This window comes from Emys orbicularis, chromosome 4, assembly GCF_028017835.1.
Source record: "Emys orbicularis isolate rEmyOrb1 chromosome 4, rEmyOrb1.hap1, whole genome shotgun sequence".
NCBI lineage: Eukaryota > Metazoa > Chordata > Testudines > Emydidae > Emys > Emys orbicularis.
The window spans coordinates 85,274,394-85,286,936 of record NC_088686.1 but is presented as its reverse complement, the minus strand read 5'-3'; the positions used below and the strand labels follow the sequence as shown (position 1 = coordinate 85,286,936).

General features: G+C 37.0%; 1 protein-coding gene across 1 annotated transcript in view; it reads right to left on the bottom strand.

Moving 5' to 3' along the window:
- The window catches only part of SHANK2 (SH3 and multiple ankyrin repeat domains 2), a 569,301-nt gene that overhangs the window by 517,373 nt on the left and 39,385 nt on the right, over window positions 1-12,543 (bottom strand). Inside the window, exon 7 of the mRNA XM_065403513.1 lies at window positions 10,994-11,110. Within this exon, the coding sequence (XP_065259585.1) occupies window positions 10,994-11,110 (117 nt within the window). The remainder of the gene's footprint in view (window positions 1-10,993; window positions 11,111-12,543) is intronic.

The window sequence follows — 12,543 nt, the reverse complement described above, 5'->3', positions numbered from 1 at the left end:
TGCCGTGGTATGGAGTCTGCAGTGTTCACCCAGGAAAAAAGGCGCGAAACGGTTGTCTGCCATTGCTTTCATGGAGGGAGGGAGGGGTGAGGCTGTACCCAGAACCACCTGCGACAATGTTTTTTGCCCCATCAGGCACTGGGATCTCAACATATTACAAAAATTCCATCAAGTTATTAAACAAATCAGATTTTACAGCAAAATTAGTATTTTCAAATTAAACTTTGTACATTAAAGGTCTTTGATCATGTTGATACCTTCCAGCCAATGGGAACTGTTCAAGGAATAAATTATTGTGTTATATGATCAAGGGTACCACAACCTGGCCCTAAATAATTAATATAGACATCCACTAAACAGAAAGGACAGATTATTACCTCAATTTTACTTTGATTTATCAGCATATATCTCAAACTAAGCAGTTAGCAGTTTTTAATGCAACAGTATATTTAATACAAGAAACTTTTTTTGAGCTGCTCATAATATAACAAAGCCAGTCCTCCATACACAAATAACAATTCCACAACACAAAACTAATATACCCCAACCTCCTCTCCAAATGATGAGAGACCAGTTTACATGAGATCAGGTTCTGCTACAGAATATGTAGTTGAAATCCTATCAGTATAATTTTTTAGTTGAATACACTGTATTGCAGTAAGACACTAGTCTATATTGTTGTAAAATATTACTGATTGTAACCTCATAGAAATTTTTCTATAGATCTGACATTTTTCAGCGCACTTGACTTTTTCTTGATCCATATATAGTATTCTATTTCCACATGTCGTCTTTAATGTTCATCTCAGGACCTGTACTAAACCAGTCCCCAATTCAGAATGTTTTTATGTGTCTTGTCTATTAGCTCGGCTGTGCATTTTGGATTTGTTGTCATGTTACATTAGAAAGTTCCAGTCAACAAGATAGTTCAATGTGCTATCTTCTGCTTATAAATATAATAGTAAGTGTGCAGCTACAGAGAACAGAGCACATAATTTACTGTTTTTGTGACAAGCTTATAAATCAAATCCTGATTCACAGACGGGTGTACATACGGAGACTGCCCTTAAAAGTAATTTTCCTCATTCTGCTTTCCGATATACTGAGCCAGATCCTTGGTCCTGGTAAATCCCTTCTACTGCCCCCTTCAGCACAAAGAGGACTTATAGTTGCCCTAACTGGCCCCTGGGTGCCCCCAGGATCAGGGTTCCATAAAGACAGATAACATGAAGCCCTTTTTGCCACCTACTCCCTGTTCTGCTTGACAGGGTAAATCAAACAGGTTGGCTCTGCATTTCTAGTCAGGATTCTAGCACCTGTCACAGAGAGGTAATTTAATATTTTTAAAACGGATAGGATGCTAGACAATATAGTTATATATAGGGCCCTACCAAATTCATGGTCCATTTTGGTCAATTTCATGCTCATAGGATTTTAAAAATCATACTTTCATGATTTCAGCTATTTAAATCTGAAATTTCATGGTGTTGTAATTATAGGGGTTCTGACCCAAAAGGGAGTTGTGGGGTGGTCATAAGGTTATTATAGTGGGGGTTGTGGTACTGCTACTGTTACTTCTGCGCTGCTGGTGGTGGTGGCGCTGCCTTCAGAGCTGGGCAGCTGGAGAGTGGTGGCTGCTGGCCGGGAGCCCAGCTTTGAAGGCAGAGCCACCGCTAGCACCAGCGCAGAAGTAAAGATGGCATGGTATGGTATTGTCACCCTTACTTCTATGCTGCTGCTGGCAGGATGCTGCCTTCAGAGCTGGGCACCTGGCCAACAGCCACCCCTCTCTGGCCGCCCAGCTCTGAACGCAGTGCAGAAGTAAGGGTGGCAATACCGTGACCCCCTAAAATAACCTTGTGACCCCCTTGCAACTCCCTTTTGGGTCAGGACTCCCAATTTGAGAAACGCTGGTCTCCCCCATGAAATCTGTATAGTATAAAGTAAAAGCACACAACACCAGATTTCACAGTCCGTGACGTGTTTTTCATGGTTGTGAATTTTGGTAGGGCCCTAGTTATATAGTATTTCCTACCTGTGCTAAGAACCGCATCAAACCAATAGCTCATATATATATATATATTATTTTTTTTTTAATTCATGGGACCATAATGTTTTTCCAAAGATTTTTACATATTAATAATCAGCCAAGAGAAAATTCAAGTGCTATAGCCTAAAGAAAGATCTAAAGATTTAAATAATGTTGATAGGGCTTTTGTTCTAGCATGCCAACAAGTGACCCCCATTTCAAATGCATACCAGATGATCATAGGCTGGCGCACTGCATGTATCATTCATGTAATATTCACTATTACAATATGTTCTACTAGAAAATATGGGAAGTGTGGATTACAAGCTTGCATATTAAAGTTCCAACTTTCCTGACTTGGTCCACAATTTGATCATTAAGGTATTGTGTTTCCTGAAACTTACAGTATTTATAAACTGATTATTATTTAATTTTCAGATTCACATTTATTTTATAATTTATTTGTCTTTCATAAAACACAAAATAGTTCTGAAAATACATTTCCCCTTCCCCCACCCCTCTCTTTTTGCAGTTCCTATCCAACAGTTCAACTGTTCTGGTTTGTTTCAGGGTTTTACAAATTTTAGTACATTTGTATTGTTTGGGCAATTAATATGTGTACTAAGCTTTAGCTCACAGGGAGTTTTATAGCCACAAAATATTGGGATTTAGGGTGTTTTATAAAATGTGAGAGACTCTGCCCATGGTACAATGTGCAGGACAGAATTGCAACACTTTACAGGCCTTTTTTGCTTAAATTTCAGTTTATATATTGGCTATGCTTTCAAATTAAATACATTGGGATTCTACAATAGTTATTTTATGCCTTTTAAAATTTTGGACATGATTTACAAATGTAAATTCAACTGTTGTGTTTTCTGCAACACCACAATATAATTGTATTCCTAATGCCTTATCAATAGAGTTAATCAAAAATTTTCCATCAAAGATGTACCATGAAAATGGTATTTTTCACTAAAATGAAAGTTTTCATAGAGTATGTTTATTATGGTTGAATTTTTTTATAAAAGATTATTTTCCAGTTTGCCCCCTTCTCTCTCCTCCCCCCCCCCCTTTTATTTTTTAACTTTCAGTGAAGAGAGAGATAAAAAGGAAGGGGGTGGGGAAGGATTAGAAAACATTTCTTATAGCAAAGAGCTGAATCTATTTAGCTAATAAAGAGAAGGTTAAAAGCTGATTTGATTAGCCTATAAGTATCTACAAGGGGAACAAATATTTAATGAGCTCTTCAATCTAGCAGAGAAAGATATAACAAATCCAACTGCTGGAAGTTGAAGGTAGGTAAATTCACACTGGATATAGGGTGCAAAATTTAATGTTGAGGTTAATTAACCACTGGAACAATTTACCAAGAGTCATGGTAGATTCTCCATCACTAGCAATTTATAAATCAAGATTGGATGTTTTTGTAAAAGATATTTTCTAAGAATTATTTTGGAGAAGTTCTATGGCCATTGTTATAGAGGAGGCCAGCTAAGATGATCACAGTGGTCCCTTGTGGCCTTGGAAATCTATGAAGAACTGAAAACCCAAAACATTTTCAGATTTTAGGTTTTTTTAAAATATTCATGGGACAATTCCCATAAAAAGCTATTTGCATTTTTCCACCAGCTCAGTTTATCAGTTCAAAAAAAGTCTACATCACATATTTTGGAACCCTTAAATATTAAGATTCTTCCTATCAATGCTACAATTCTTGTTTTTGACAAAGTACAGTACTGACAGTTTAATAACCTTTGATATTTACCATTTAATGCAGTTTACTTATGGTATATAAAATAAACATGAAGCAGCTTTTTAGCCATCAGGGGTTTAAGTGAATTTTATAAAGATGTGTGGGCTGTCAGCAGATTTGATTTAATTCGTTGCCTAAAATCAAATATCTATTAGTTGATTTCATAGTAGCACAGAAGTAAAAAAAATTCAATAGGTTGTATTTTAAAGGAATGTACATGTCATATTTGCATAATTTATAAAATATAGACTAATAATTTCTAATTTTTTTCTCTTGCTAGAATTTTATTGAGAGACCAGGGGCTGTAAAGTGACCTTAAAACAAAAACATATTTAGGTCCTCATTTAATTGGCATCCAGGAAGGGGCAATTACTGACTGATGAGAGTATTTCCCAGCAACTCAGGTTGGATTTAAAACAAAATCAAATGGGTAATGACGCCACCTAAAGGAATTACAGGGTAAAAAGGACACAGTCTCCCATCCTGTCCTCCCCATCCACCTCCCTCCCCTTTGCCATAAGATAACACATTATTTAACAGAAGGAACAAAGAAATGGATTAGTAGAGATCTATAACAATTACTTACTGGTTATAACAACAACACTGCCAGTAAATAATTATTTATTTTCACACATCCCTGATCAGCCAGAGCTGAAAACAGGGAACATGTGGGATATAACAGTGAAATTACAGGATGCAAAGGCTCCAGTAAAAGATCCAGAAGGAGAACTTCTTGGCTCAGAAATGTCCACTAAAGCTACTATATGCAAGGATTGCAACGTGTGGTAAAGGTTTGTGAACTACAGTACGTGAAGTTTCAATATAAGCTTTTTGTCCTCTGTAATGTTCCACAAAAGTCCATCTGGTGTCAATGGGCCTTCCTTGTTAGCCAGGACATAACATCTTTTGTTGGAGAGCAGCACTTTACACTAGCTAATGTCTCTCTCCTCTCTGGTGATTTACAGAGGCTTACAATACAAATGCTTAAATATTACCTTGCAATATGGGACACAGATGCTATAAGTGAGATTAACGTATGCAGCAACCCACAAGCATTCAAAGTCTAAACACTCATTCTTATAATACTAATAGCATTCTTATCATACTAATACCTATTTTAACTTTACTAACACACAGGCTTCTCCAGCACCCTTGTCAGGAGCCTTCAAGGTAGATTTGTCCTCCTCCCGCTTCTGAGCTGAGTTGCTCCCTTTTCAATCCCTTCTCCAGTTAGAGCATGCTCTGCAGGGCTGAAGGGGGGGAGCTACCTGGGCCCAGTACTGTCCTTTAACCCCTTCCAGCCCAGTGTGGGGTTTGTATACCCCACCACACAGGCTTTGTGCTGGCCCTTATGCCCTTTTAGGCCATGGCCCTACTTACAACAGCGGGTCCAGACGAAGTCATGAGCACTCTATCTAGTACAGCTCTCATTGCCATGTTACCTGAATACCGCAACCAACAATAAGCACTGCAGTCAGCAGGAAGGATTTGCAGAACTGGATTCCTAATAACTAATATCAATTGACACACGTACTTTAAGCCAAGCTGATGTTTGAAAATGTTAAATTATTCCAAAAATAGTCTCTTTTGAAAAAGTCAAGATATTTTAGACATATTAAAGGAAGTGAAGAAATCTGCTTTGACACGGCTTTTTCAATCAAGATGGTAATTAATTAAGAAACAGATGCTTTAACAGATGTTTTACTAGTTACAATCATGTCTCATTACTTGTGTTTTTCTAATGCAATGCAGCATTCCATGCACAGTGCCCTAACATGGTTTTAATACATATAGTGCTGGAATGTTATAAAATGACCCAATGTGAAAATAAAAGCACAAAGCCCTGTTTGCTGATACTTAGGAGTAGTCCCATTGACCTCTCAAAGTTACTCGCTTAAATAAAGCAAGAAGGTTTTGCCTTTGAATTTGCATATCCAAATATTCAAAACAATAGGCTGTAAGGAGGGAAGCATATCTACAAGTAGCAGCTCATTGCTATGACTGCAACTCAAACATGATGCAGCCAAACTTCACTCCCAATAGAGGATTAGATTGAGAGTTTACTCTCATTCCTGAGAAAGTGTGATGCTCCAGTAGCAGCTCTGGAAAGAATCACAGAATCATAGAAAATTGGGGTTGGAAGGTCTCTTCCAAGAACTTCAACTTGGACATCCCTCTGACTTCCAACCCCTCTTGAGATCTTGGCAAAATAGGCTACATCATTACCATTACCAAAAGCACCAAACTTGTCCCCACGTCCAGTTAGCTCTGCTTACTGGTGCATGGAGGGCTCTGCCAACTCCCCACTTCTCCCTATGCACTTGCATGCAAGGCAACAGAATCAGACCCTCAACCTCTGCTCTCTGCCTAATGTCTGGATTCAAGACCAGAGTAGGCCCTGCACAGCCAACTCAGAGTGATGGATGGCATCTTAAACCCCTTTACTCCCTTACATAGCCACTCACTGCAGTCTGCCCCATAGTTATTAAAAGAAAATTGGTTCAAAACAACTGCAGATATAGAGAGCTATATTTTAAGAGCTTCAGCTCCGTGTTCCTTGCAGCCTTTTATTTAGTTTATCTGCTCAGGGTCAAATTTCTACCATCTACAACTCATGCAATCCTTTTGCCAGATGTAAGTGAGGGCAAAGTTGGCCCCGGGGTGGATAAAAATCAATTTTTTTTTTAAATTGGATTTTTTTTTGATAAAATGTTTTTTTGAGGAAAAAAACCTATCTAAAGATTGTTTTAATTAAGATACATTATAGCTCAAAGATATCTCATCATGGACTAGGGATTATAAATTCTAATTGTATAGTATGAGACAATATATTCATGTACTGTTTAAGAAAAGTTTTGTAAATGAGCTCCAGTAGTTCATGGATTAGGGACCCAATCTTATGGGGCTCCAAGGGCTTCTGTGTAGATAATTTAAATTAATCTTTCTATCTACCCAATGGGACTCAGTGCTCAGTCTAGAAGATACCATCAGACATGCTTAGTTTTGAAGTTCTCAATCTGTGGATTTGTGTCTCCAGAGTTAACATGCTTGTTAACAGCAAAAACGTTTTAAAATAAATAATATATAGAGGTGAGAAATAACAGACCTCAACCCTACTGTCCCTCTGCAAATTTGTGTACACAGAGTCAATCCCTTACCTCTCTCTAAAAGTGCAAAGTTTCAAAAAGTTCAATGAATAGAAGATTGTTGGGGGCGGAATAGATCTGGACAAGGAGAAGAAGTCTGGAGATAAATGTGAGAAGGGAGGCAGTAGAAACAAAAGTGAAACAGTTTGAGCAGCATATTCCAGAAGTCTTGAGGTCTTTCTGAGTGTAGCCTTCATTGATTTGAGATCTACCATACCATTCTCTCACTAGAAGGAAAAACCTATAATGGCAGCAGGCCATAAAAAAGACCCAGTTTGAGAATATTTTAATGAAGTTCCTCTACCTGTGGGTAAGACAGGCATGCGTGCAAAATGCAAACAGTGCAACAAAGAAATGCAAGGCCTGGTTGCCCGAATGAAACAACATCATGAGAAGTGTTCCTTCTTAGGAAGAAGCTGCGTTAAAGATGATGAAAAGAACATGTCTGAACATGCAGGATCTTCAGGTTGGTAAACTTTTTTATTTCATACTTCTTTCTTAAGGACTGCCTGTCTTCTTTCTGTAGTATTCTTGAATTCTCATGTTTGAGCAAAAAATATAGTTGTTACTCTATGGTACTATCATTTTAGATGCAGTTATGATAAAAAATAAATAGCTGAAATAGGCAGATCTTCCTTTTACAATTTCACCTTTAAAGTAGTACTGAGTGTCAGTGAATACAATGAGCAGTATGGTAATAATAATTAAATAACTGCATTGACTTATTTTGCTTAGGAGAATCTATCCTCAACATACAGGATTCTGAAGACAGTTCACCTTCAAGATCGCCATCATTTTCTATAGCTTCAGAGTTATCTGCCAAAGATAGTGTTTCAGTCACATCATGTATGTCACATAGCTACAGTATATCACCTATAGCAAAAAGAAAAAAAAATCTCCATCATCCAGAAACAACCGTAGATAAATTTGTGATAAGAACCAGCAGATTACAAAAAGAGGTAATTGATGAAAAAATTGCCCGGTTTGTTTATGCAACAAACTCTCCTTTCCGTATGATTGAGAACCCACACTTCATTAACATGGTTCAGTCATTAAGACCAGGATACAGTCTACCCAACAGAGCAGATGTCGCAGGCAAATTGCTGGACAAAGTGTATGAAAGAGAAATTGAGCAGTGTGCAAAAGGTCTAGAGGGTACAATTGTTAACCTGAGTCTTGATGGGTGGAGCAATGTCCACAACGATCTTGTTGAATGTGCTTGTGTGACAACAGAAGAAGGAAATGTCTTCCTTACAGAAACAACTGATACATCAAGAAATGCACACACAGCAGAATACTTACAAGAAGTAGCAGTAAAAGCTATAACAAACTGTGAAAAAAAATTGATATGTCTAGTACGCAGCTTGGTCACAGAAAATTCTGCAAATGTATCCAAGATGAGAAGAAATTTAGAAGTGAGTGAAGAGTCCCAAGCTAATAATATACAGTTGCAGTGCTCATTTGATGCACCTCCTAGCCAAAGACTTCAGTGTTCCATAAATAAAGGCTAATGTTGTTGAAATTGCAAAATAATTCCGTAACAACCACTTTGCAGCAGCTGCTATGAAAAAAGTGGGAGGAACCAAGCTAACTCTCCCGCAAGATGTGCAATGGCTATATCAAGAACTGGCCTAATCTGATGACAGTTTGTGAACAAAATCGTGAAAAAATAGATGGCATTGTCACAGCCAAAGTTCTCAATATTGGGCTTAAGAGAAATGTTGAACACAGGCTGAGTACCTAAAGCCTATTTCTGTAGCCTTGAACGAAATGTGGGGAAATAGCTGTTTTATTGCTCATGCTGTTGAAATTTGGAAGGAACTGAGTGAGATCATTAAAAGAGAAATATGCAATGACAGAGTTAAATTACAAGCATTAAAAAAACAAATGGGACAAGCACTATCTCCAGCTCATTTTCTTGCAAATATTCTCAGTACTCGGTACCAGGGTCAAACCTTAACTGCTGAAGAAGAGGAGTTGGCTATGACATGGACATCCAGCAATCATCCCTCCATAATGCCAACTATAATAAATTTCAGAGCTAAGGGTGAACCATTCAAGAAATATGTTTGCTGATGATGTTTTAAAGAAAGTCACACCAGTGAACTGGTAGAAGTCACCTAAGCACTTGGATTCAGAGACTGTTGGAGTGATAATCTCACTTTTAATAGCAGTAGCTTCTTCTGCTGGTGTAGAAAGAATATTTTCTTCCTTTGAACTAATTCATTCCAAATTGAGAAATCGTTTGGGACCTGAAAAAGCAGGAAAGCTTGTTTTTCTTTTCCAGATTATGAACAAAGAGGAAAATGAAGGTGAAGACGACTGAGTTAACTGCAGAAGCCAATATTTTAAGTTTCTCATGTTGACCTGGCTGACACAGTCGATTTAATTTTTGTGGGTTTTTTTAAATATATTTCATTTAACTATTTTAGTTAAAAACAATTTTAACAAAAACAAACCTGATTTTAAAAAACTTGAATATTTAACTGAATTCAAAAATTCATATGCTTGTTTTGTTAAAATATTATGTTTGCTGTTGAAGAAAAAAATCCAGACTACATAACGCTGTTTTAGTTAAATAAAACAATGTAAATGTCTGTCTGGTGATGTTCTCCTCCTAATACAGCATGGCAAGAAAATCCTTCAAATATTAATGATTAACATGTTGAATTGGAGATAGTTCACCTCCCAATGACTTCATAAATATCTGCTTCAATTACCTTTGGTAAATGAAATAACCAAACAATCATTCATTTTCTGATATAGCTGTAAAACTAATCTGAAAAGTTTTCAAAATAAATCATTTAAAAAATGTATAATGTGTACCTTCTAAAAATGAAACCTACATCTATCTCTGAGTTGTGAAGAATATGTATTAAGGTTATAACAAGCAACAAGAATGCACTTTTATGTAGAAATCTACGATTAAATCAAGTCTTCCTAGAGATTTTAATCAATTTGATTTAAATCATGATTTAAATCAAATCCACCCTGCTTGGCCCTATACTAGTGTGCTAATGCTTTTGTTATCTTCCCATCAATTAATCATTAAATGCCTCACTGAATTGGAGCCTAGAATACATACTTAAATTCAAGCATCTGAATAGTCTTCTTATGGTCAGTCTGTGCAGTGCCATGGAAGTCAGTGAGACTACTCAGATGCTTAAATTTAGGCACTTGTGTAAATGCCTTGCTGAACTGGGGTCTTATTGCTGGAGAAAAGTAACCTAATCAGTAATAGTTAAACCTGCCCAGAAAAATTGCCAATATTCCAGATATATCCCTGGGACACATTCTGATCTGACTTATTTCAGCATAGATTAGAGTAATTTCATTGACTTCGATGGGTTTACTCTGGATTTAGGGATATATCCTACAAGACCTTATGCTAGTATGTTTACAGAATCTGGCCCTTACACAAGTTCTGGAAAAGTCAGAATATGGCCCAGTAGGGCAAAAATCCATTCTTAAAGAGGAATTCAAATTTTCTGTAATAGTTTTTGATAGTTAATGCTGATCTCCAACTTGGGTGTATGCATTTCCCATCAATTATTAGCAAATAAAGATCCAGACTTGGATCTTACCTATATGAGTTGATTCACACATATGCAAAGTTAATGCAAAATGCTATCAAATCAGAATGGTTATATTTTTTTATCTACTTTACACAGTTGTAAATGACTACATAAGATACAAGGCAGTGGAGAATTAGGACCACTTTGCATAGTAAATGGAGACAATTTTTCTTCAGTATTTCTGTAAGTGTTTCTTATTTAATTCTAAATTAAGCTTCCGACAAATAGTCAGACTCTCTGTAGCTCCCTGGCTGCCCTGTTGGTCTTAAATTTTTCTAAAATTTATTTCTCATGGAAAACGTCACATTTCTGAATTTTCATTCATTCCAAATTGGAATGAAAATTTTTTCATAAATGCAAGGTTTTCCACAGGAAGAAAATTTCAGTTCCAGTTCTACTCTACTTCATACATTTCATGAAAGATTATTTTTAAAAAACTCCCCAAAAAGACACAGAAATACAAAGCTATAGAAGTATAGTAACTAACCTGGTTATAAAGGGCACAAATATGCAATGCTGTATTTCCTGAGGCATTCTGTGCTCCCATATCTGCTCCATAAAAAAGTAAGTGTTCTAAATGCTGGACATGTCCATATCGGCAAGCCTATAAAGACATAAATTTAACATTCTGATTACTATATAGTCTTACTGTATCAGGTAAATATCCCAATTACACATTTCTTCATACAAGAATATGCTACATCCTTATGGACTAATTCTCAGTTATTCCATATGATTCTAGAGTCCCAATAGGAACACCAAGAGACACCCCCTCCATCATTCCCCTCCTTTATTTCTCCCTCCTAAGGTCCACCTTGTAATAATCCTCCTTTCAGTACAGCAGCATTTGGTACAGTTCTGGCCCTCCTAAGAGAGTGCTTCTATATCTGATGAAGCCAGTCATTACCAAGAGACACATTTCCTTCTCCAAGAGCTGAGAATGCTGTCTCTGCAGTGTTTCTATGTTTACCACAGGAAGGGTTCAGGACCCACACTTGGATGCTGTGCACAACAGCTGACACTGGGTGCCTGGGTTGGCTCCAAAAAAACACTTTAAAATGGAAGTAAGATTTGAAATGAAAATAATCTTTGATATAGTAAATATGAAACTGAGCAAGTTAAGGGTCTGATCCACCTCCCATTGAAGTCAATGGAAAAAACTCCCACTAGCTTCAATAGAGGCCCAATTGGGGCATAAGGCCCAGATGTTGTAAAAAAATGTATACATGTGCTCAAGTTTGCACATTAAAGTGGAAATCAGTGGGAGTCCTTGTGTGCATAAAGTTAAACGTGTGCTTAAGAATTTGCAGGATAACAGCCTAAGATACAATAAGATACATAATTTGGAACTATTTATCTACCAACATGGGCTTGTTACTCCTATTAATGCAGTGGGAACTGTATACAACAGAACCAAGATATAATATTCATTCACCTGCAAAAACTATGATTAAAAACCTTGAGACTGTAAATTAATATGCTGCATATTTGGCTGAAAAGCATTTATTTTCTGTTTATGAGCATTAGAGTAGAAAATCAAGATTTTTTGGAAAGGTGACACTAGATGGCACTGAAGATGATCTGATTTCTGAACACTGCTTTTAAAGAGTGAAAATATGTTGGAGAATCAGATTAGCCAAAGTATTTTAAGTCAATGATTTTTCACAACATTGTTTCCTTCTGAATATCTTCCTCCGATCTGTGAGCACAAGAGCTACAAGAGTGTACTTCAGAAATATGTACACCTCTACCCCGATATAACTCGACCCGATATAACACGAATTCGGATATAATGCGGTAAAGCAGTGCTCCGGGGTAGGGGTGGGGGGGGCAGGGCTGTGCATTCAGGTGGATGAAAGCAAGTTCGATATAACGTGGTTTCACCTATAACACGGTAAGATTTTTTGGATCCCGAGGACAGCGTTATATCGAGGTAGAGGTGTATTATATACAGAAGAGTCAAAATCATTGCAAAACATAACTCAGAAAAAGATGATTGAGATTCAACAATAAATGCAGAGGTGCTGCATTCAGAGG